At 36.8% G+C, this 27,304-nt stretch overlaps 1 protein-coding gene across 1 annotated transcript in view; it reads right to left on the bottom strand.

Moving 5' to 3' along the window:
• The window catches only part of LOC118558175 (receptor tyrosine-protein kinase erbB-4-like), a gene marked incomplete at its 5' end in the record, with an annotated part of 135,901 nt that overhangs the window by 84,558 nt on the left and 24,039 nt on the right, over positions 1–27,304 (bottom strand). Inside the window, 1 exon segment of the mRNA XM_036128631.1 lies at positions 5,425–5,611. Within this exon segment, the coding sequence (XP_035984524.1) occupies positions 5,425–5,611 (187 nt within the window).

Below are 27,304 nucleotides of genomic sequence, written 5' to 3'. Positions count from 1 at the left end.
GTGAACCGTAATGTGAACAGGAGTAGCCAAAGAGAAATTTTGCCGCGGTGACAAATAAATTATTCTTGATTTTAGAAGAGAAAAAAAACAAGTGAACTTGGCAAAGTGCCAAAAACTGTTTCATACAATGACCATAGCTATTAGCTATATAGCTACATATTAGCTCAAATGCATTGAGGATATGTTGACATTGTTACATTGCTTACTTGTGACATTGATACTCTGCGGCTTCCGTAGTATTTATTACGCGCTTACCGGGGACGTCACTTGTAATTCATTTAGCCTACCACTAGATGGTCCGCCAGTGTGAAAATCTGACACACTTTGGCTTTAAGTCATGCATTCCTTATATCACCCCTTTATGGAGGCATTGAGAACCAACCAATGTTCAACAACAGCCATAACAGAGACCAAAGTTAAGCTGTTTTGCATATATGCAAAATACTATATTTGGAGAAACAAATAACTCTGCACCATCATCCTGACCACACCATCCACAAAGACAAACAAGGAGATGGCAGCGTTATTCTGTGGGAACACTTTTCTTCTGCATGGATGAAGAAGCTGGTCTGAGATGATTGGATAGCAGCCTTGAACAGACAGAGCTACTATGTATTGGTTTCAAAGTCAATTCTCCTAGGATGGGGTCATGAACCCTGAATCAAATAATCAAGTCATTAACAAGAAGAATTTACTTGCGTGCATAGACGATAATTCAGCCATTTAAAGGAGTTCTGTTGCCCCAGTGACCAGCAAAAAGTTTAAGGACAAGGAAGTGAAGCACTGAACTTTAATATACCTGGTTTATTTAAAAACATATTCATTTCCTTGTTCTACTCTTTAATGCCCCAGTCAAAGTCCACATCTAAATATAATAGAGAATTGTTGGCAACAATTAAAAAGTGCTTGTGAGAGATGGTTTATCCAACCTGACTGACCTTGGGCTATTTTGTAAAGCAGAATAGGCAATTTTATTTCTCTCTAGATTTGTAAAGCTGTTAGACTTATACTACAAAAGACATGCAAATGTATTGCTGCTAAAGGTGGTACTATTGAGCCAGAAGGGGGCTGAATGCAAATATATAAATACATACCTCTATTTTCCTTTCTATTTGTAAAGGATTCAGAAAGCCATGTAGCACATTCTTTATTTTCTATTCACAATTTTATACTACTGTGTGTTGGACTAATACATAAAATCCCAACAAAATTAAATTACCTGTATAATTCCAATGCGATAAGAAGAAATGATACTTCTTTTTCAAAGAGATGCAAATACTTTTTCAAAGAGGTGCAAAGGCCTTTCTTGTAAATTAGATTAGACACATTTTTTTGTTTAAACTTTCTCTTGGTTTCAGAAAGTAATGTCAAACAAACAACTAAACTCCCCATACTTGGGAAGATGTCTTTTATATTTATTATTCTATACACCCCTGTGCACACAAACACAATCCCTAAACTTTTCCTAGCTTTGCTGTGACTTATATTTCATATTCATGAGGATAACTTAGCTAAGCTTGATTGAAAGGTGCATCAGAGGGAGTCCTATCCCAGCTCAGCCAAAGACCTCCCTCCATCCCATTCTCCAGTCCCTTTAAATCCAGAAAGTCCATTCACAGCGAGCAGAGTGAGTGCACCCCCCAAAAAAAAAAAAAAAAAAAAAAATCAATAAGTGGAATGCTACAATAGTGTACCGACAAATTGATTTCATCCCAAGGCAATTTTACCCAAGTAGAAATACATATGGCCTCTTGCTGTTCCTTTTCTCAATTACCCTCTCATGGTCTTAATAAGTTTGATCCTCTTTTATATGTTGCTTATAGATGATATTGATCATTTTACACTTCTCCTGGGAGCTTTAGCTAGAGGAGCAATGGACTAATGTGACAGCAACATCAAAGGCCTTGTAATAAATGAGATGTCTAGCCGTCAGCTCACTAAAACACTCAGATGAAGGAAGGAGTTTGATGTACTGCAGAGGACTTGGAAACATTTTCTTCTTCAGTACCACAAAGCATTGTGATGACAACTGCAAACACTCTAGCACAAAGGATTTGTCTCAACCCCCAACAGCAGCTGCCCTAATGCTCTGTTCCATGTATGCAAAAAGTAGTGAGAAAGACCTGCTAACATGAGTTTTTTCCCATGAGTGTATGTGATTTTTTTCGATGTATTACTATGTGTATATGTGTAGAAAGAGCATTTCTGCAAATTGTGTATGGAATGAGAAACATACAACTACCCATAGCAATTCATTAAGCTTTTTAAAAAGGTAGGCTTTAGCTTTTGAGCCTGCTCTGTGGAGTCCCACTACAAGTGTGTGTTTGAATGAAAAAGCTTGTTGCTGCCACTCTCTTAGGAATATGTGGAAAAAGCTGGGACAGGATACATCTAGGTTGTGTTGATGCTATTTATGATTTTGTTGTTTTTGCCCAGTGATGGAACAGACAGGACAGGGATATGCTTTTTGGCAGATACCACTTCAGATGTTGTTAGCATTTTCACCTGCTTTTTTTCCAACTATGAAATAATTACATTTTGGGAAAAGGGCCACACCAAAACCACTTAAAACTTACACACATTCTACAGCAGAAAGAAAGAAACCTCACTCCCATAGCTCCTACATGTTGAATTCTCTCATAATTTTCCTCCTTTTTAATTCCATAATTTCATTATGGTTATACATATAATGACAATAAAGACTATCCTGATAAATCTTTTTTTTTTTTTTCAAAAATGGTTAAGCACGGTATAGGTTTGTACTTTACAACTTCCAGCCGTATATTGAGAGAGTACCTTCCCACGAACATCTAACTTTTTTACAAATAGTGAAATCTGTATTACCATTACAGTTTACCCTGAGAATTTCATCCCAAACTGTAAAAGGTTGTTATATTCAAACCAACTCTTTTTTTGGGATTTTCAGCTGTAGACATTAAAAATAGGCAGAATGAAGCATAATTTAAAGCGTCAGTGTGAAAGATTTTCACACCGGTGCACCATCTAGATCTATCCTTCTCTTTCTCTGCAACTGAAAGCAAGCCTGCTCCGCGCACACGCACACAGACAGTCACTCACACACACTCACAAACACATACACACACACACACAGTGTCAAAACAGTTTATAATTAACTCAAAACGGCGAAAACATCCAGCCAAGATTTTCACATTTTATATCCGCAAGTATCCCCCACTAACTATATATATATATATATATATATATATATATATATATATATATATATATATATATATATATATATATATATATATAATTTTTATTTTTTTTTATTATTATTAGTATTATTTTTTTAATTTCACTTCACCAACTTACACTACTTTGAGCAGATCCATCAAATAAATAAAATACAAAACAAGAAAAAAAACGTTTAAATTACAGGTTGGGATGTACTAAAATAGGTAAAGATTCAAGGGGTCAATAATTTTACAAGGTACAGTATCCACTTGCTGCAGGAGGACACCAACATTACTTCCTTGGATCTCAAACAAGAAAAAGAATAAAAATAAAATTTTACACTGCTTATCTGAAATCCCAAGGAATACACCTCTAAATGTAATGTGAGTGTAAACTGGATGAGATAGGTGAAAGTTAAAATGATGTAAGCCAAACAGGGATATACTAAAATGTCAGCTGTTGAGGATGAGAAAAATATTGAAAAACAACAATATTTTTTTAATCAACAATATTTTTTTTAATCCCCTACATAACATTGCTTGAGTAAAACACAGATTGATGCAGTAGAGCAGTTGCAGGGCAATGCCTTTGTACATAACTTTCCCCCCTCTTAATGGCTTAAGGCCATTGATGGCAGATCAAACAGCCTCTTCTTAGAGTCCAGGCCTGACTCCCAGAACACTGGCTTCAACTTGGCACCCAACTGAACAGAGCTGGCTTTGCAAAAAGCTACTGTTTGCGACAGACACATTCTGTTGCCTAAGAATGGTGCAAAATGTAAGAAAAGATGCCACACTAGGATGCAACATGAAAGCCAATACTGTCTTTGTCTATAAAGATTGATCAGTCTTTTGTTGTTTCTCTCAACTCTAGGGAATCACCAAGAGAATGGAAGGATAAGAGCCAACTAAATAATGTAAAATGGTTCAAAAGAAGTTCAGAATGGGGATAAGTGCAATGCCTTCATCTAACAAAACTGAGCAAGCAACACTTATGGCAAAATGTATTGTAATCTGACACTGATAATTGTTTTATTATGGTTGCAGTGCATTGTTGTTGCCTCTCAAGTTAAGGTTTTTCCTTCTCAAATCACTACCTTTAGTTGTAAAATGAAGGCATAGTATTCCTATTCACTGTGTTATGTACAGCAGCTTTGTATATTGTCTTTTTAGCAAAAAGAGACTGGTTGTGCATGTACCTTAAAGCTTAACATTGCAAGTGTGGAATGATTATTGTTTTTTTGAATTTAGAGATTTCAGAAAATAAAGGTCATAATTTATTTCTAGATACATTTGCATGGTGCCATTCTACACAGTTTCCTATTGTGTACATTTACTTTACTTACTTAGAGTGGTTTTGAGGCTGAATTTAGCTTAAAAAAATATATCATGACTTTTATATTTTATTACAACTTCAGATCTCTGTGGTATGTCACTCTTGCCCAGTAGTGAAAAAGCTCTTCATGTTGTTTACGAGTCGAGAACTTCATTTTATGTTGACCTCCAGGTCAGGGCTCCCGAAAAACACCAAGAAGCACAAAGATCTGTTGCTCGCAAAACAGCAAAGCCACCCACACAAAACTTGCCTACTTAGTGGACTATTTTATCAGGCAATCACATGTAATGTCTTCTCAACTTAAAATCAAACAGCCTAGGGTTGATTGACGAGTAGATTGTTAATCATGGAAAGCACAAGCATGTGAGCAGTGGATGGAAATGAAGCCCAAATAGCATTCTACTGGTTAGGGTCATGATGAAAATGCAGATGTGTAAGCATTGCATCTGGTAACTCATTTGTGGGTCTTCTTAAATAATAGTATAGGGGATATTGGTACCCATATATTGATGGTTGGATATGTTCTAGTACAACAAAATACATTGATTAAAATGATCTATTTTAAAAAAAGATGTTCATTGAGATAATTTGTAATTACTTTTTCACATCTGATAATGTTGCATGCATGATGTGACAGGTTGCCACTGATTACTCAAAGCAGTGGCATTAGCATCATCACTCAGAAATATTTACTGTAAATATGCATCACTCTTGCACAGTTTACAAAAAGGTTTTTGCATACATTATAATAAAGACCAAACAATTCCATCCACTACTTTACTCACCCTGAACACAATATTTTCAACAAGAGCCAAATCAAAACAATTAAATCCATTACAAAACAAAATATACCGCAAGAACATTTGTAACAAAATCAGTTCAGCCACTTGCCTGTAAGGTTTTTAAGACCCAGCTGTCGAAGGCCAAAGTTTCCATCTCGCCTGTAATTCAGAAAGATCGCAAGCGAGTAGCGGTCCTCATAAAGCTTGGTTCCTCTAATGATCCTCAAGTTCTCCAAAGGCAGGTAGTCGAACTGGTTCAGAGCCACCAACACATAGCCCGTAACTTCTCGTATAGACTGTAAACAGAGTTATGGAGGGGGGTGTTAATTATTTTTTAGCCATGTGATAGCACATTGTAAGAACACAAACAGCAGAGAGATAATTCCATCTTGTTTTTCATTTTAGATATTGTGAAGACACACTTCAAAGTGATGAAAGCTAAAAGAATATATATATATATATATATATATATATATATATATATATATATATATATATATATATATATATATATATGTATGTATGTATGTGTGTGTGTGTGTGTGTGTGTTTCTGCGTACATTATGTGCTGTGTTTTGCCAAAGTAATTCCAGATTAACAATATGTATCAAAATAACATTATGTACAATAATTAATTTCAATTCAGTACAGTAACATAGTGCCAGTTATCAGCATATCTTGTCACAAGCCACTTTACAAAAAAGTTTTAACCAAATCATACAGACTTCACTGTAATGTTGACAGTATATTTTTCTGAGGATTAAAAAATGAGATTACTACATTACACATGCCGTTGAGCAATGCCGTTGAGCAATGCCGTTGAGCAATGCTGTTTTACTTGTATAGCAAAATAAAGGACTATATAATAGTAAAGTCTGATAACCCTAATAAAATGTTAAATAACAAATGCATACAACCACTGAATAACCGAAAAGAAATGTGCAAACTATGGAGCAGTAATGAGAAGGAAAGGCCCACATCAGATCATTGGTAGCCCAAGTGTTCAAGGTCACTTTCTATATATTCAATCATGCCAGAGAGTTGAGTTACAGCATCCAAGGCAGGAGATTTTGCTTCAGGGTTTGTGGCCTCGCTGCAGAACTTGGCTCAGGGTTCAGTGCTTATGGCTGGGGCTCGGCCTGGGGTGACTGAGCCACAAGGACAACCATTGCTTCACACTTTAAATGTCATTTAGGGAGGGTATAACGACTGTTGAGACATTGGCAAGGAGCCACCCGTTTGGAGCTGCTGTAGCGTGAATCAAAGTGACAGCATGTGTCCTTTTCCTCCCATCCACCCATCCATGGTGGCTGTCATTAGCAGACAAGCAGTCAAAAAGAAGTCTTCTCATGCTTGCCCAACTTATTTTGATAATCAACAAGTCTGTACGTGAACTGCTGCTGCAACTCAAGTATAGAGGTGAAATAATTCAGAAGGAAAGTTGGTGGATGAAAGCTGTCAAAGAGTGTGATCATCAGTCACCAGTAAACAAAATACAATCCGAGCACAGTTTTAATTAGCTGATGACCATATTTAACATACATTAGTAAGTCCAGATTGTATTTAAGATTTTTTTTAAATGTTGAAGCAAATGTAGATGTTTTTGTCTGCATTTTATGTTCACCGCCTATTTGTAGCTATTAGTTTAAAGCAGATAAAAATGTTGGCTAAGTCATATTGTTTAGGATAGGATCAAATACCAGTTTTGTATATCTTAATCACAAATGGTCCACACAGCATGGTTTGTGTTGCTGCTGGTGATGCTTTGATTGATTTTGCTTTACTTTTGTTGTATACTGAGAGAAAATATGCACAGTAATATCATAAATTGTTCAGAAACAGAAATTTCATGTAAACAGATGTATTTGTCAAATTTTGCAAGAAAGTTTTAAATAAATGAGCAATGCTTATCAATTTACTACTGGACAGTCTGATTGCTACAGAGTGAGCACTCTTGCTCAGCATCACTTTGACTGGAAATTTGGTATAGAGAACGATCAGCCGTTAGATGTAAGGTGTTTTGTGCAAACATTTAGAATGGTGCATTTCTGTTGAGCTATTAAAGTAAAGATACAGTATCTTTGTATATATACTATGCATATTTGGGGATTTACAAATGAGCCAAATGGCGTAACTATCAATGGCAAAATGTTTTTTTGCCATTTATCAATTTGCAGTTATCAATCCTGACTGCACTTACAGTGCTACAAGCTAATAAAAGTTGTTTAAAACATTTCAAAATGCTGCAATTAAATCTTTTGGACTTTCTTTTTATTTTATTTTTTATTTATTTTTTGCATTTTGATTCTGTCAATCTCCATAATATGTCTTCTCCATACTTAAATAATAATGGTCATCCCTACCAGAAAGACTCATAAACTACACCATTGTGCAGTGACTCTGTGAGTGAATTTGTCAGTGTTTCAGAACCATTGTTTTACACCCAAAACATTTGGGTGTGAAAACAGCTTTTTTCTTCTAAGCAGACATGATTTTCTGAGGTTTGTTGTGTCCTTTTAGTTTAAATCGACACTTGTATAACATTCGTTATCATTGTGGCATTTTTCTCATGTAAATGGTAGAAGAACAAAAACAATATTGGCTTCAAGAACCCCCCCCCCCCCCCGGATAAAAATTTAAATTGGCCCCACGTGTCAGGTTGCCTAATGTCAAAATATTCAGTATCAGCCTTAAAAACCAGCATCGATCAATCTCTATCTTCCACCTGCTCCCTGATCTGAAACAAAGTCTATAAGTCAACTCAGCTGGATGCAGCAGACAAGGACATGAATATAAAAATTAAATGATCATTCAATTGTTAAATATGTAATTATCAATTGTGACATATTAAAAACAAATGGAGAGATAGTGAAATGTTATCTGTATAGCTTTCTTCAGATGAGACTCCAATACCAACACTTAACACTAAAGAATTCAGTAAAAGCATTCTGGATTAAAATGCGCAACTCAAGATATGTTTAAATTCAGATTTTAGAATCAGATTAGATTAAAAGTTAACCTTGTTAACAAAAATGCTTGATTATGAGTTTGTGTATATTTTCTCACGTGTAATACACTGCACTTTAGTCTGAACAGAGAGTGAAAAGAAGTATTTTAGGATGACTCACATCCGCACTGAAGGGTAGATGGCCTGGTACTCAAAAAAGCTTATTTACAATTATCTACAGTATATAGTGCAGTAATATAGCAGCATGTAATAGACTCCTTTTTCACAATCCAGGCACTTTTTACTCCTGTTTAGAAGCTTGATTGCAAAGAACAACAAGAGAAACCAGTTATGGCTGACTGTAGCTAAGCATATCCAGAAACTAATAATTACTTTAGGGCCCACACTTCATGGGGGCTTTATTCACATTTTTTTCTGAGGCTGTTTATTACAGCATTCGCACAGTTGTCGGTTTGTTATTTTCCAGCTCCCAAATCAATACTTTCCCAAGTGCAGTCTTGCAGAGGGAAATAAAACAAAGGAGAAACAAGATGGCAGATGCACACTTTTTAGCCCACACATTATTTGTTTAGTAATAAAATGCACGGGAGAAGGGAAACAACTTGTAGTGATTACCAACCCTTGCTGAGCTAATGGCTAAATCTGCCCTGTGCATGGCCACTTTTATTAAACACATGTCATCAAAATCAGCCCAAGTGCAAAGTATGTCCAATGGGAGAAACACGCATCTGGATCATAGCAAGCGTAATGATATATGTTGACAAAGCAACAGAGGAGAAGTTAGAGATAACACAAAAACCCACAAGGTTTTGTAAAGGTGCCGTTGTAATACAATGTTTTCTGGGACAATGTTTTTTGGATCTTTCTACATACATGCAATCAAAAAAGAAAAGGTGAAAACATTGTGTCTTGTATCTGCGTTGCATGTGTAATCTCGTAGCATTTTCCATGTTGGCAAAGACATGAAATTTTTGTCTCATCTGATCCTTTCATAAAGGCCATATTTTATAATTATTGTCCTTCTCATATATTAAGAGTTACCATGGGCCACACGGCTTTTTTTCTGAATAATAATCACGTCTCTGGTTTGTCCGTTAAATTTGATTGTCTTAGGTAGGTGCTACACACTTTTTGGATGATAAAATAAACAAAGCCCCATGCCAGGTCAAAGCTTAGGACATCATTTTATAATCTATTTCTGCTTTAAACCACTTGAAAACTTTACGCTTCCCTCTCTGGCATGTCCCTCATAAGTCTTGTAAGTTTGTTCACTAATTCTTTCTAACAAACTTCTGAGGTTTGCACAAACCGGTTGTATGTATATTTGGACAAATAAATACACATATGAACTCCACTTCCAGGTTAAGTAACTTCTGAGAGCATCCTGTTGCAGTTGATTTTATTTGAGAGTATCAGAGCTAAGGGGGCTAGCCATATAAAATGGTATACTTTTCAGAACTGTAAAGAAAATGTTAAGAATATTGATAACCAAGGATCGTTCTTGTTATGCTTCACAAATATGCACTGGTTTCAATCGGTTGATCATATAAAATCCTGATTATATACATGGACATTTATGGTCATGACATGTCTAAGATCAAAAGTTCAAGCTATTTCAGAATTGTGCAAAAGACTGTATGAACAAAGCAGTGTTACAGTTTTAAAAGACTTGTGCCAATCAAAAGCATATTACTTTCTATGCTACATATTTAAGAAAAATCAGTTTTGAACTATTTTATAACAGGTGTGTGAAGTACATATGTGGACCAGTCAAACAAAAAAACTAATTTATAAGGACAAGATTTGATTACAGAAAGGAAAGAAAAACTTTGTAAGGAAAAAAAAAAGAATTGCATATGCATAATAAATTAAATATGATTATTTCAGCCCCTCCACCTGCCCCACCTGGGTCATCTGACCTCACATAAATTCCAAAAGGTCAATGCATAAGTATCTCAGCAACACTGAACAAAAGAGATGGTGAGAGTCAGAATCAGTAGATTAACAGGGATTTCTCCCTCTTTCTCCCCAAGCTGAAGCATTTGTGAACGGAAGTGTGGCAGCGGAACAAACCCCTCACTTCAGTCACTGAGACGTGCGCCGTTTAGAAATTAAGTCCTTCAATCCCTGAGCTCTAAAAGAAGAAGAGAGCAAGGTTTTGGGTAGAATCAGTGAAGGAAGGACAAAGATTTGGGGATGAAAGGAACCAGGAAGAACAATAGATAGAAGGCAACAGACGACACATTAAGGGGTTGGGTTGTGTTTTACTTCCATTTTTGATTGATTGGTACCAAAGCATGTTTCAGAAAAAATATACAACAAGGTGTACCGAAAATAGTTTGTTGAAAAAGGTTGGGAAATTGGGTATGATTAACATGTTTGAAGACACTTAAGTTATCTGTGTGATTTCTACTAATTTCCATACATACTGAGGCAAGTAAATGTTCTTTGCATGGATGCAGTGTTGAAGACAAATACATGGTGCTGGTGTATTGGGACGGCTTAGGTTTTCCTTTGCTAAGCTCTCTTCCTCTATTTCCATATTGCATCAGTAAATCCTCTGCCTGAGCTCACTTTCACATCTGTAAGCAGTCTCAGAATCCAGATAAAGCGTCTATAAGTGTAACTAAGAAAATCCTCCTGACTTCTCTCAGAGAACATATTCAATGTAAATGACACTCAGGTTAAATATTGAGTGTTGGCAAATATAAAAAGAAATATGTAGTCTGGATCTGGCATTAATTTGCAAAATAAAACTACAAATGAGAGTGAACAAGTTCTTTATTTATTTATTTATTTCAAAAAGCTCATAACCGTCTATATACCGTATTCTTCAGACTATAAGGCGCACTTAAAATCCTTAATTTTTCCCAAAAATGTATGCTGCACCTTATAATCCGGTGTGCCTTATATGTGCTTCCTGTCATGCTTATTGACCATTTTTCTATGTAGTACAATGCGCTCAAAAATCTGTTAAGATGCAAAAGGAAGCCTGCTGGAAAAGAAATGGCTCTACGTGCTCAGCTAGCTAATGACACATTCTACCATCCGTTCCGCCGCTTTGTTCCACTGACAGATATTGTGGGAACTGTAGGAATATATATATATATATATATATATATATATATATATATATATATATATATATATATATATATATATATATATTTTATATATATGCCAACCAATCACGAGTAAGAACATTCAAGGCTGGCCTGGCCACGTGTGGTTTTGCTGCCAATCACGAGCGTTTTTACTTGTTTGAAAATAGTGGTTTCAGCCAATGCTGAGTAGGTTATTCAAGCCAGACCTGGCCAGCCGCGCTGGTTCGCTGCATTCATATGCTAATTAGGGCCATTAGTACAGCTGATTGCTCTCCACATACGTCATTGTCCGGTTCCGACAATTTGTGGCACTGACAAACGGCGACAAGCGCGGGTTGCAAATTGTCGTTAACTGCCGAAAATGAGGGAGATCTGCGGTAGTTTACGGGGACGAAAATCTCACTTTTCATGCAGTGTAATTCACGGTGCACCTCATATTCCAGTGACTCTTATGGTCCTTAGTATACGGTACTCCAGATCAAACCTTTTTCTTTGCCTTTAAAATTCCCTCTTTCAGGTGAGGGGCAAGTTGTTAGCATTCAGGTGCTGACAGCCAACGTGACCAAGACCACCACACTGTCTGGTCAACAATCAGAGTGGATTAAACAGAAAGCTGCAAATGACTTAGAACTTCACTTGGACTTTTATTCCAATGACTCATAAATTCACTCAGACATGAGCCTTTGACTTGAAAATACTTCATAACGTACACTAATCATCTGGTGTGCAACCATGCCTGGAGCGCAAACCAACCTGATGTGAGCCGCTGGCCTTTTACCAACATTTCGTCGTCCTACTGTTGCAATGCATATGTGGTGTCTTCTTGCTGTTCTTCTGCATCATACAATGACAGCAAAGAACTGACATTGGTGGTGATGAGCGGTCATCCAGCGCCATCAGGGAAGTGTGTGCAAATTTAGAAGAAAAAAACTGCACCGCCTGTTCAAAGCATTGGCTTCTATGCAGCATAACCTTCCACAATAATAAGTCACTTTTAATATCATTTTAAACATAGCAAGAAGCAGGTGTGTCAAGTCCAATGCTTGACACATCTGGTGCAAGTTATATCAATATTTAGTTAATATTTTTAATTTGGTAATGCTCCCAGGGCAAAATGCACCTAAAATAGAGAACACACATGATGCATTGTATGGAGTTATATTGGAAGTCTAAAACAAGCAGATAACTGAAAATAAAATTGTAAAATTTTCAACTCTCCATCATATGAATAGCCTGGTGACTCAGAGAAAACACATTGTCTATATTCTTTAAATACGTCTAGTAATGTTATAATTTCAAAAAAGGACAATTGGAAATCACTGTGATATTTAGTACTGGGCTGGTATGGTTGGGGGTTGGAACTATTTGCATTCCCTTTGTTTCAACAGGAAACATTTGTTTCCACTTGCCACCTGTAAACATAATAACTGACTACAATGATAGGAATCCGTATTTATGTGGTCCATTGTATGTTACAAAGAGTTACTTATACATTTCATGAATCAGCTAAAGTTAGCATTATTTTGATATTTATTATTTGCCAGTGCAACCTACGCAGGGTGTACCTCTCACCCAGTGACTATGGGGGATGCAACCCTGTAAAGTTAAGTGGGTTCAGGAAATGGATGTACCATACTTTTTCACATCAGTCCTGAAAAAGTATATCAGTACATCTGTACTGGAAAATATCAATTAATTTCCATCTTTTTCACTTTTCATAATCAGTTAAGAGACTAAATTTGTAACAGCATATATAAATCTAAAACATATTTAGGATTTTGTCATGTTAAAGGTTTAGCTTGAACAGTCTTCAAACTTTACCTGTAACAGTGTAATACTAAATGGAAATGTTGAGTGCATTTTGTATTAATTTAATTCATGGAAGATTAACTGTCTAAAATTAGCAGTTTGCAGTTACAAGGTATTTATATTCCTGTCCAAGTACATAATGCATTAACTAAGAGTGAATGATACATTAAAAGAAAGACATTTCAAGTAAATCACTCCTTAAACCGTTTAGGCACACCTCAAAAGGACGTGTCAAAAGTCTAGAGATGTACTGTTGGGCTGTTAGATGTGAACATGATAAGTGCAGTCTTTTGTATATTTTCAAAACCTCAATAAATGTCCTAGATTGAGATCTTACCAAACACACAGCAACATTTCACACATCTTTTCTTCTGCACTTTCAGTCAACATCTGTGCCCTTTGAATTGAGGCATTGCTGTCTTAGAAGATAAAGGTCATCACTCACAACAACTTTATGTTAATTTGAAATGGCCTTCCCTATATGGGCAGAAATAGTTATAAACCCTCCCAGCGACATGTCCCTTGTAGCACATTGTAGACACTAGATTGCCTAGTTGCAGAGGTCAAAGTTTTAACAATTTCGTTGAATGTTTTCCCTGATGTTTGTAACTTACTAACAATGCAAAGGTAATATCTGAGCCTTTGTAAAAACACAGTCATAGGTATTTGTTTTGGCTTGTCTGATTATTTAAACAACAATCAAATTTAAATATTGTCTCTCGTCTAATTTGGCATTCTTGATTCAAACTGGAAAGTCCTGGAATATCACACAGTTTTAGCAGATGTAAACTGGCATCATGTTTCTCTGGATCTACTCTATTGAATAAGTACAGTTGCTGAACTGCAGTCATTTATTAACCTAGCAAGCAGATGGATAATTTAGTTCTATACATTATCAATCTGGGCCTGCTCCCATCAAAACCATTCGGGGAATATAGGGGCATCGAGCAGAACTTTCCAAGCTTATTGGGCCAAGAAACACCTATTGCCCACCTACCAAAGTTTGGTTTAAGCCAATCACAGTACCATGCATGGAAAAATGCACAAAGCATTTCCTGCTGTCCTCTTTTTCAAGGGGGCTACATTGCCTAATGCAAAAGTCAACGAGGAAGTGACAGTCAACAAAGGCATCAATTTATGAATGGGAAGAAAACACATTGCTGCCATCTGCTGGGCATTTCTGTGATTGTGAGGAAATTAAAAGGGGAACAGACTCTTTAAAGTTTGATACAGCATTATCTGATAAAGATCTACTACAATGAAACCTGCTTTTGGGAATGGAAAACTCAGCTAATTTGAACTCAAAAATATTAAAAATGGTCAGATAGGACAGGGTGGTGAGGAAATACTGTTAACTCTTCGCAATCAATGCCATTAAGTCAGCACAAGGTCTACAGTATGAAGACAAGAGTGCATCAGTTTATGCACATTTTGAGCAAAACCAATTGAATCTATGATAGTATTAAAGGCTACATTGAGGTTATCATATTCAGTGTCAACATGAATGTTAAAATCCCCCACTATAATAACATTGTCAGTGTTTAACACCAAATCAGGGTGCTATGCAGCTAAACATGTCATCTTTGGTCAGATCAGCCAATGTTGACCACCTTGAGCTTAACCTGTTCAAGTCAGTGGAGATGACCGTGCTGACCAGCTTCTACACTGCCATTATTCAATCTGTTTTGTGCACATCCTTTACTGTGTAGTTTGGCTCAGTCACAAAACAGGATAGGGATCAACAGCAACAAATAATCAGGTCTGCAGAGCTGATCAACCCTGCGATGCAAGTCTCTAATGTCTCTACATTAGAGACTTGAAAAGGGCAGCTAACATCTGCAGACCACACATCCTGCACCAATACTGCTTAGACCTTTTCCATTCAGTTTGGTGCTACACAGTTCTACTTGCAAAAACAAGGCGCCACAGAAACAACTTCCTCCCCCTGGCCATTTCTGTGATGAACACAGTTAACATCTTACAGCCTAAGTAGTCAGTTACTCCACTGTGAAACAAAATAGGTGTATCTGCACTACCCTACCTACCTTTTGAATTAAAATAATTCTGTACAAACTGTTATATACACATATTATTCTTTTTATATTTTATTTCCTTTAAGTTCACATTTGTATACTTAATAGCTGTATGTTGTGACCATGTAAGACCAAAGTTGTGTTTATGTACACAATCTTGTTCAACAACACTGATTCTGATTCTTAAGCTGCCTGCACGAGTGATGAGGAGCAACATGTGTGTGCGTTTGCATGTTATTGCTGCAAGCTGCTCCTTTCTGGATTGGTCACAGGTCTCAGCTGCTGCAGCTTACTCATGGAATGCTGTGAAGAGTTTTCTATTGGATTTTATCAGAAGGATGGTGAATGAGAGAGGGAGCAATATAATAACACATAAAAAGCTTATTGAGATTCAGTTCATTTTAACTTTCTTGTCCATTGCCATAGATTGTCAGACTAAAGAGGGGGAGTGATCAGATTTATTGGGGTCAGAAAATGGGTTAAAAATGGGGGAGGAGCTGTTCTGCTTGCTCCATTGTTCAGACAACTATATTTTTGATCATGGCCATCCCTGTATGATTATCATATGCCCTTTCCTAGTGGCTACTTCCAAGCAGATAATGTACCCTGTCACAAACTTAAGTCATCACAACCTAGTTTCTAGAACATGATATTGTGTTCACTTTACTAAAATACTCTCCAGTCACCTAACAGAGTAGGGCGCCTCTAGGATGTGGTGAAACAGCAAATGCTACTCACAGAGTAAAATCTGACAAATAAAACAACAAGACAAATGGGTTCAATGCTGTACCCAAAATATGGCCAGTACACATGATAATGCTCCACCACTGGCACACAAGAGACGAGTGCTTCCATAATATATCTGCTTGTCTCTTGTCATGGCTGCTCATTCCTATTTCAGTTCCTGACAGTTTCAGAATTAAACTAAAAAGACCCATAATTCACACACACACTCTATACCAACAGGGAAACAAATGATGCAGTGTGCACCTCATGCACTGCTGTGATCTGCATTAATACAAACACTGGAAATAAATCCTTGTTTATTTTATTACCACCTTCACTCTAAACTAGTTTAGTTTGAAGAGCAACATTTAATAAAAACATATTTATTGCTAAAATCTCGTCAATTCATAAATATTTACAAAGGCTTTAAGTAGTATCATGTACTGAAAGCTGTGCAACAAACAAATGTATTAGTGTAACTAAAATCGCTAATAAAGCTACAGGGCTGCTTTTAAAGGTTTATAATGAAGTTTTTGCTTAAAGGAAATCTAATCAGAATGGTCATAGCAGCTGTTCCCAATAATAATAATGTTCATTAGCTAAAGAAAGGGGTCCTTCATTAGATCCAATTACCTTCCCACTCTTCCTGGACAATACTTACAATCTAGAGTTGTGTAACTGACATCCTCAATGGTATACCAAAGCAGCCTCTGTTTCCTTCTCTGTCTTTCAAGTCTTACCTTGAGAAGACGGATATGATAGAATACAAAAGGAGAAGAGTTAAGTGACACTCCTTCCCACGAGAAGAACTTGCAACTCCATCAGTGCACTAGTAATGAGTGGTATCCTGTGGGGAATTCTCCAAATTGACTAATTTGTAATTGATTCAGCGCATTAATTACCAGCCTAGTTACGCATGTGTCATGGTTAATATTGCACCAATCTGACGAGACTGGGAGCCTCGCCTGCATTGGGACTGTTCGGGTGAGGCAGCCATTATTTAATTATGTCACACATATATCTGCAGCGAAGCAAGTCTTAATTCGAGAGTAATCACTTCTGCACGTTCCCTTACCATGAGCTGATGTGCGGGTAGAGAACTGAAGCAGGAGGAGGACCTTGATCAATGTGGCCCTTAGTTAGTTCCTTAATCATGCCTGGGAGACGATTCCCATTTGTGGTGTAAAGTGTCATTCCAACTGTTTCCAAAGTTTACCATGACATTCAGGGTCCCACTTTACATTGGGTTGGTGATTCATGTCTACATTTTGTGTGTTATATGTGTTTTGTTAAGTATAAGCAGAATAATGTGGCTTTCTTTTTTTGTCACAAATAAAAATCTGAAAAGTGTGTCATGCATTTGCATGCAGCCTTCTGTATTCTTATAACACTAAAATTCCAGTGCAAACAAGTTTCTGCAGAAGCTACCTAATTAGCTAATAGAGTCCATCTATTAGCTAATTAGATTGAATCTATAAATACTGATGTTTTGTAAAAGCATCACAGGCTTGTTAGAGAACATTAGTGAAAATACAGCATCACAAAGATCAAAGGACACCCCAGATGGTTCAGGGATAAAGTTGTGTTTAAGTTTAGCACACAATTGTATTAAAAAAAATTATTACATCTCACATAGTACCATTTAATACATCATACTAAAGTGGGAAAGGTATGGCACAATTGCTATTGTACCAAGACATGGTTTTCTAGCTTAATCTGACAGATCTGGCTGTGATAGCATTAATCAGAGAAACAGCCAATAGGCCGATGGTAACTGTGGGGAAGCTGTAGAGAGGCACAGCTCTGGTGGGAGAACCTGTTGAGAGGACAACTATAAATTGTGCAATTCAGCAATCTGCCCATTATGGAAAAGTGGTGAGAAGAAAGTCATTGCTTACAATAAGACATGTGGAAAGAACAAACAGAAGGAGTGCTGGTATTTCAAGAACGGGGATGTAAACAAGATTTCAGATCTTAATTTGTAAAGAAAACTTGATCTATGTTCCTTCCACTTTATGCACATCTGAAAAATACTTTGTAGTGGCATATCACATCAAATGTTATTTACATCAAATGAGTGGTTGTAATACGATAACATAAAGGTGGTCAGATTATATGAATAACTTAACAGCACTACCTATGCATGACCCGTCAATGAGGACTGGCCATCCCTCTGTGTTGGGCACAGTATAAACAGTGTGAGAAAATAAGTCTTTCAACCTTGATCAACTAGTAATGCCTAAGTTGGCATCTGCTGCAAAAATTCAGATTCGTAGCTTACAAATCCAATATAGTGTATCGTCTCTGAATTAATTGTTGAACCTCTGTCACTTGTTCTCTTTCCCTCATCCCCAAACAAAACAGGGCATTTTTTACGTTTCTAATTAACAAAAAAAGGAGCACACATACACTTCTGTGTTTCGCACAGCAACTTTTAATTCTGCTACAGTTTGTTTTTAGCCCTGAGCAAGGAAAGAAGATATTAGAAGACATTCTCTCTCGCTTAGTTGATTATTTTTCTGCTTTGATCAACAACAGTCGTCCCCTAGCCATTCTCCAAGTGTTTGGACCTTGCACAAAACAAGAAAAACAATGCGTACAACCCAGAGAATAACTCGATTTCACTGTTCCCCTGTTTAAATAAGGCAATCTGAGCAGCACCAGCAGGAGAAGCTTAAAATTACATGGTGTTCTTTGTGCAGTACATTTGCTAGCTTTTTTGACTAATCATAAAAAATACACATATGCGATATTCTAAAGCCCAGTCTCTCAATTCTTAAGACAATCAGGTCTTTCACCTAGGCTGCAACTTAAACGTAAAAAGAAAGAAAAACTAAAAAGTCTGAGAAATGGTATTTTCTCCCAATTACTGTTCATAGCACAATATTTTACTATGTGTTACATTTGCCTTTTTGTTTGGCTTAAAGTCTCACACCAATAACCCGCTGGGAATGCTATCCTGGTCTTAGCGATGTCAAATTGGAAGTCTGCTCAGACCTTTTTTTGCTTGAGGGGAGGTTGTCACACAGTGGCCCGGTTACTTCTGTCCTCCAGCGGTACACCACTGAGACTGCTAAGTATGGCTGTGGGGGAGTCTCAGCCACTCCTAATGGTCCTAAAAGTATTATTAGCTAATAAAGGCTGATAGGCCTCATGGCTCTACAAATTTTAAAGGACAAGAAAAAAAATGCAGCTGTTGTAATGAAGTCTTAGCCTTAGATATGTATGTTCATTGAGTTGGATGTTGGCAAATTCTGCATTGATTGATTGATCTTGTGCAATTGTAGGTGCATCTGGAAGATAAAACAGAAAATATCTACAAGCTGAATAGCACACTTATTTTTAAGTATACTTCTCCCTAATATAATCAGGTTCAGGACTTTTCATTGATCCACAAAAGATTAACATTCCATTTTCTTCCATAGTGAAATAAGTTGGTACTTAATTGAAATTGGTATCCTTAAAAAAAAATCTCTTAATTACAACCATGAATATGAAAATAATTGCAGAAGATAATCACTTCAATAAAGAGGCACAGTTCAGTTTGTCCATTCAAGGATATGACATACTTTTTATTCTGTGTCTCCATCATATTTTAAAACCCTTCCCATGCAGGGCAGGGGCTGCCAGTTCCAAATAGGACCTCTGCGTTTTAAACTAACCAAGGATTCTTGGTTAATTTAATTTTCTTCTTCATTTGTTTGGTAAATTATCTGTGTTGTTCCAGGTTACCCTGATTGAAGCAGGTGCTCCTCTGAATAGTAATATTTCTAACTGATTTAGTAATCCAAGTGATGGATTTTTTGGGGTTAATCATTTGTTCATAAAATAAGACATAAGCAGACATTGTTTCCATCAGATCATCTAAATTCATACATGTAGTCTTAAAAACACTTGGGTCTGTGCACGAAAAGTCGTCTTTTACACTAAATAGACCAAACACATTCTGATCTCAAATAGTGATGGAAACTGCAGTTCTTTTAAGTGTACTGAATCAGCAGAATTAGTACATTAAAATTATTCATTCACAAGATTTGTGCACCCAATTATTCAGTTCATGTAACTACATTTTTGCTTCCTTACAATCAACAAATAGTCAATAAGCATGGCTTGGTGACAGAGTGCTATTTACAGAGCTTTAACTGGTTTTCTTGTTGCTTTACATTTCAAATAGGCAAAATGCATTGCTTTAGTAACACTAAGTGTGCTATTCAAAGAACTTTAACAGTCTGTTTTGGTCTCTTACATTTAGAAACACGTAACAAGGTCAGACTTTGCAGCCTTACATCATTAAGAAGTTCTAACAACCAAAAGTCAGTCAGCTCAGATGGGAAAAAATGTGTCTAAATATGACTTTTGGATGAAAGATTTATCACTTCCAAAAATAAGATACAATTAACAATTAGGTTTGAAAAAAATCCATTACATAAATCACTGCACTATCCCAAATCACATCCGTCTGTCCTGTCTCAGGCCGTTGGGGAAGTACAGTATATGAGTGACACAGCGCCATTCTCAGTATGATTTACATATGCTGCATTTGTTAAGGCCAGCACACAGGCTTCATAGAATCCAACTCCCCAATTGGCCCCAGTTCTTTTGCACCTTCGGCCACACTACCACAGCAGAGACCACTGGCTAGGGACCCGTTGGAGATCACCGGTGATACCAGTGAGGAGCTCACAAGTTTCCAAAAGGTCAAGATGAGAAATTCATCAATAAAATGTATCTGAATTGAAAGACTCTAATTATTGTTTCATAACATATATTGTTATTTGCTAAAATTCTTGCAAAGAGTTTAGTTCAGTAGAATCTATTTTTTAATCACATCCCACCACATTTTTTGCTCTTCTTTCTTCTTGGTAAACGAGGACGCTTTACTTTTCTCTCCTCTCTTGATCTCTTTTTCCCCTCTCCCATCCCTGTTTCCCTGCTTACTGCTATCAATAATTTTTGGAGCCTCTTTTAACATATCTTCCAAACTATAAATGATGGATCTGGTCAGCTGGACCTTTCAACGCAATTGATCAAACTTTCTGAACTTGAAGGCAGAATGGGAATTATCTTGGAGAAAGCTGGAAGCTGGACCCTGGCAGAATGACCACAATAGTGGCTGTTTTGGAATCGCCATTGAGATGTACCAGTGAGACTTTAAGGCAGACAGAAAAACAAGAGTCTGCCTACCCAAACCAAATGCTATTATATACATTGGCTCCCCTGCAATCTTAATTTATCCTGTATGTTATGTTAACAAGATGCCCTGTGACATCTGTGACCTTGAAACAGAGCGTACTGAACTGAACTGTCTGATAACATTATATCACTATAAAAGACTAATGGCTGCAAGTGCTATCTTCCACAATTCACACACAAAGACACACACACGATTACACTAAAAATCCATAGGCACACACACATCGCCCCTACTGTGCTTTTTACCTGCTTTCCGTTTTAGCTGTAGTGTCAGAAAAGTCAGATCAGAGACCTGAAGTTGTAGCTTTCTTAGAATTTTTAGTGATGAATGTATCAAAGAATTTTAGTTAAGGATGTATTTAGCTTAGGGCTGGACGATAATTCAACAATAAATATTGATCGATAGACCTATATTGAAAAAGGGTCAATAAAAAGTCTAGCCATGTAGCTTAATATTACATCATTACATCCTCCAGCCAATCACAACGCAGACCCAGAAACCAAGCTCCGCCCCTTCAAAGAGTTCAGAGAGCGCGGGTTCTTTTTTCTTTTTCAAAAACTTGCAGTTTTGGTAAAAAAGTTGGTTGAATAAAGGGTTGAGTTTGAATTTAATGTTCTTTATCTAAAAATAGGTCGCTAACCAACGGCATAAAATGGCCAGGGCTGCATTTAAAATATATGTTTTGAATTTGTTGATGAATATCGATATCGATCAATATGATTTCTATTTTATCTATATGCTTTTTTTTCTAAATCGTCCAGCCCCAATTTAGTGTATTCCTTTTCTTGTATATGTGTGATGTTTTTATGAAAAAATTCTAGTCAAGGATTCATTTAGTTTATTCCTTTTCCTAAGTATGTCTGTAATGTTTTCCTGTTCATGTACAGCACTTTGAATATCTTGTTACTGAAATTGCAATATGAATAAACTTGCATTACGAGAATATAATTCTGTAACATACTGTCTACTATTCTTTTTATTGTAACCTTACACACCGCATTTGCTAATTAGTAATATGTAATAGTAATTTAGTAATATCATCTTTATTGTCATTGAAACATACATTGAAACATACATTACAGCGAAATTTGTTCTCTGCTTTTAACCCATCCCCTTGGGGAGCAGTGGGCTGCCATGTGCGGGGCCCGGGGAGCAATCTGGGGTTAAGGGTCTTGCTCAGGGACCCAGAGTGCAGGAGCTGGGGATCGAACCGGGTACTTGCATCCTTCTCTGAGTGCAAGCGCGCTGCTCTAACCACTAGGTTTTTTTTTTTTTGGTTTTTTTTTTGGTTTTTTAGTAATTAAGTTGGTGTTATGAAAAAACGCCACACTTTTAAGACACGTTAAAATTATGTACCTACTAGTAGCAAATACCATCATGATTAGGCCAAACATTTCAAAGTTGTAGTGGCAATGCATCTGTCCAACATGGCTGTAAAAATGTACACTTTATATCATCTCTTGTCTTGACTAAGTTAAGTGATGGCCCAATAAAATGAAAAAGTGTTTGAGAGAAGGAGAAATAGGTGATGTAGCCTCCAGTTCTGACCACAGAGGAAATCTCTGAAATTGAAGATAAAGGTCTTGCTGTCTCCACAGGGAACCAAGAAATCAGTGTTCTGACCCACTTGGCTCTGCACACTCTCTCTCTCCTTCTCTCTCCCTCTCTCACACACACATACACACAGTGGCTGCAATGTCCAAGGGACTTATTTGGCAGCAAGACCCAGTTGCAGTTTTAAGAATTAAACAAACCCAGATAACAATAATGTTTAATTAAGATGGTTTTCTAAACCGTCCAGAGTAATTAGAATGGAAAATTTTGACCCTATGTGAATTCTTTGCATGTTGTTTGGAGATCATGCTAATCAAAGAATAATAAATTGACATACCTTGTTTCAGTTTCAGGGAGTAAGGAGAGATACCTAAAGTACCATGATGGATCCAAGTAACTTTCTTTTCTCTTTGGATTCAATGAAGAATGCAGCTTTTTATACATTCTTTGTAAATTTATTAAAAAAAATGCTAATTCACATGGATTCCAGGGCTTTTCAAGCCATATGATTACTTGTACTGGTTTAGCTTTTATTCAGTTGGAACTTTATTGTGGTCTTACCTCTTCCTCATTCAAAAACCCATTGAATTAACTACTGTTCTTGTTATTATCCAAAAATGTTGAGTATGGCACAATTTATACCTAAAATGACAGAACCATGTCTGTGTTCTGTAGGTTTTGGTACATAGAAGAGCATTATTCAGAGAAATAGTGTGAGGGATTTACCCCCTCACTAACAGATGTTGTAAACAGGCATTTGCGTTTTTTTAAAGTAATTGAGTATTTGGGGAAAGGTTTAAGTTTATCTTTATCTGATGTAACTTTATGAACTTGTTTTGTTGTTCTCACCACTCTTTTTTTCTTTGAGGTCACCTGGTCAGGTGTTGCCATGGAAGCGCGCCCATGAGCAGTGCTAATATGGACCTGGTGTTGTCAATCCGCCTCATTAGGGAAAATCCATTTTGATTCAGATGGAGGGGAGATGTTTTGGGGTTTGTTTAGGATTTGGAGTATTGTTTTGATTTGTTGAAGTTGAATGTAAATTGTGTTTTGTTTTTCCTCTAGAAGTTTTAATTTAGTTTGTTCAATAAATAGAAATGGTAAATGTTGTAAAGGTTTTCGCCCCTGTTTCTTTTTAGTTAGTACAGGCTGGTGCTTTAAAAGCTGGGTTGTTTCAATATGGGAGTGTCTGTTTTTTTTTTTTTTTTTTGGTTGTTTGTCCTTCTGCACTGTTGGAGAAAGTGGAATCCCTGCTCCTCTGCTGTATAGTTCCCTAAGGTTTTTGCTTTGGCCTGCAAATCCTTACAAATAGTAATAATGTTTCTGGCATCCACAAAATAGTACAGGTCCAAAGAACATTGAACAATTAGGTCTGCAGAGAGGATCATCTGGGTTGACATTTCCTCATTTCAGGACTTATACAGGTCTAGGGTAAGGAAAAGGGCAACTAAGAGACCTCACACATCCTGCACAAAAACTGCTTAGACTTTTACCGTGAGACTGGTGCTAAAGAGTACTATTTGCATAAACCAGTCACAACACGGAGCAACAGTGGTGTAAGACAACCCGCAACAGTGGTGTAAGACAACCCACCATCTCACATTTTATCAGCTTTGTCTGCTGTTGGTGGTCAGAGGGCTCGGTGGAGCTGTTTGTGTGGCAGCCCTGCTTTTGTCAGTCTGCCCCAGGGCAGCTATGGCTACAATGTAGCTTACCACCGCCAATGTGTGAATGGATGAATGACTGAATATAGTGTAAACCTTTTGGGGTCCTCAGAACTTGATAAGGTGCTATACAAATACAGGCCATTTACCATATATTTTGTTATGTACGCGGAGTGTTTGGAATGTGGACAATCAAGGAATTGATTGTACACACAATTATTGCCAATTTAAGCAGATTCTGATACTCAATCTTCAAATTACATAGATATGTGCTGTTATAAAATGTAAAAATGTGAAAAGAAAAAAATAACTGCATGCTTTAGCATGGCATTATAGGTGTATTCTTGTTATGCTGTAACACCAGCACCAATTAGAACTCCTGTGTGCATAACTGTGAATTGCCATATCATAGGGTTGTGTATTGATTCAAATTTCAAGAATCCAATTTTCAAGCCATTCACAAAACTAAACGGCTTGAAAAATATGGCCCAAACATAATCTAAAAATATCTATGCAGCACCTCCAAAGAGATTACATTTTTAGCATTTAAAGGCTAAAAAAGTAGATTTTGCATTACATGCTGCCTTAAATATCCAGTTTCACTTGTATGATGTTCCAATTTATTACTTTTTTTCTTAGTATTCTAAGTACCTTACAAGTATTGGGGAATAAAACAACGCCATTGGACAATATTTTTTTTCCCCCCTGTTGCTCAGAATTTTGTTTAGTTCATTACTAAATAAAACTAAAGCTAAAGCTATTTTTTTCCAACTTTATCCATGTTTATTTTTTGGATCTGCATTTGGGCCACTTAACTCATCTAAAATATGACAATACAAGACCTCTGATCAAACTAAAATTGAGCTGCTGCTGGTTTATTTATTATCATTATTTATTGGACTCAAGCAACCACATTACATACAGTAGATGATGAACAGATTTTTACAAATATCCTGTTAAAGTCAAATCAGAACCGTCAATGGCAGAAAGCAGTATTATGAAAATGGAACAGTCAGGTCCGAAAGGCCCAGAACTTAATAGTTATGAGATAATGAAGGGGCAAAACCACATCAAGCTGACTGATTTCCTTAACTCAAAACAGATGTCATTGTGGCATGTAGACCTACACAAAATTTAGTGTAATTAATTTTGTCACTTTAACCTAAAAAAGACACTTGTTCTTTTTAGGTTAAAGTCTACACTTTAACCTAAAGTACAATTGTGTCTCAATGCTGCATTTGGCTTTTTTGGGTTTCATGCAGAATATTATTGCTATAGCATCAATCATATTCACATCATACCATAAGTCAAAATCAGATTTTTTTTCAAACAGCTCTTTCAAAAAGTAAAAAGCATCTTACATTCAGCTTTGCTGTAATTTTGTCTTTTTTCATTATCGCAACTCATTTGCCCAACTGGTTTTGGGCCAGGAAGAGGTGGCCCTTTTACTGCAGATGTGAAAGAAAGAAACAAAAAGTCAGAGCAATTTCTGCTTCCAAGATAGTTGTGCACTGGGCTAGACAAAAGCCTGTGTAATTACAGTAGTAGTCACTGGTCCATTAGTGATAAAGACTTAGTGTTTCACAAGGGTGGAGCTGGGACTGTCAGTGCATTTATTTAATGATAAAAGCTGCAATTATACCAAAAGATACTCTGTATAAATGTGTGTGCTAAAGGTTTTTTTTATTCACATTTATATACATCAACTTCCTTTATCTGCACTTTGTCACTTTTGTGCAAGGGGATATTATCTGAATATAACAGTGTCATCAACTCAATGAGCAATTAAGGTATTCTCTCATCTATTTAGAGAGATAATAAGACTCATTGTGGTCAGAACAGGAACTAACACATGCACATACACATCCACACTGAAACACATACATCACATTTGTCTCAGCTAGATATTTTTCATGCTTAGAAAACAGTAGCAACTTTGAAATATGGAGGTAGGAGAAAGTATTTTATTGCATGGTGTTTAAGGACAATAGGCCACTATCGACCAGTATATAGTTTATCTCACCACTCTTAAACTTGATTGCACACAGTATAAATGTGTGATAGTCAATGTATTCTTAATTGTACTCTTGCAATCTCGTTATGTATTTTGTATTATGTATTTTGTATTATTTTGTATTATGAGATCAGAAAGGGACTGTGGCGCCGCGCGTCCTTGCGACCGCCAGCAACTCAGTCTATCAAGCTCGGTGTTACATATAAAGCAGTTCGATGTAAAGACTCCTTGCAGCCGAGAAGTTTATAGTGCGACACCGCATACCCTGTCGTAAAAATTTAGTCCGCCTTGAGTACGCCTCAAGTATGCGCGGACCTCCGTGGAGCGAAGTACACCCGAATATGTGGGAGCCTTTACATGAATGCACTTCTAGTTTCAACATTACAGTCAGTCAGTCTTGAGACCATTGAGCGGTGTGGCTTCGTACTTACGTTATACTTTTTGAGCATATGTACCACATAAAATTGGTCAGTAAGCACAGCTGTTATCATATGTAAGGCTCACCGAATTATAAGGTGCACCATAAATTTTTAGAAAATCTAAGGATTTTAACTGTGCCTTATAGTCCAAAACAGATCACGGTAAATGATCTGTTGAAGTGATCACAATGATGAATGGCACTACTCATAATATTCCCTCTCCCCTCCATCCACACCTCTCTCCTTGGTGCAAAATTCTGTCAAAAATCCATTATTCTAACTGATGGAAGTGTTTGTGGTGCAGGATGTCGGACACGCAAGGCTAAGGTGACCAAATGCTGTAACCTGACAGGACAATTATGCAGCTGACAGTGGTTTGGTGTCAGTCAGACAAATTTTTCAGTTACAAGCACACTTTCCTTGCATTTGACAGCATTTAGAAAAAAAATAATAAAATGAATCAACTTACAGGTAATGTCACCGTTGTGGTAGCCACTATCCATG

The sequence above is a fragment of the Fundulus heteroclitus genome, unplaced genomic scaffold (genome assembly GCF_011125445.2).
Source record: "Fundulus heteroclitus isolate FHET01 unplaced genomic scaffold, MU-UCD_Fhet_4.1 scaffold_105, whole genome shotgun sequence".
Taxonomy (NCBI): Eukaryota; Metazoa; Chordata; class Actinopteri; order Cyprinodontiformes; family Fundulidae; genus Fundulus; species Fundulus heteroclitus.
This window is presented reverse-complemented; position numbering and strand designations above follow the sequence as displayed.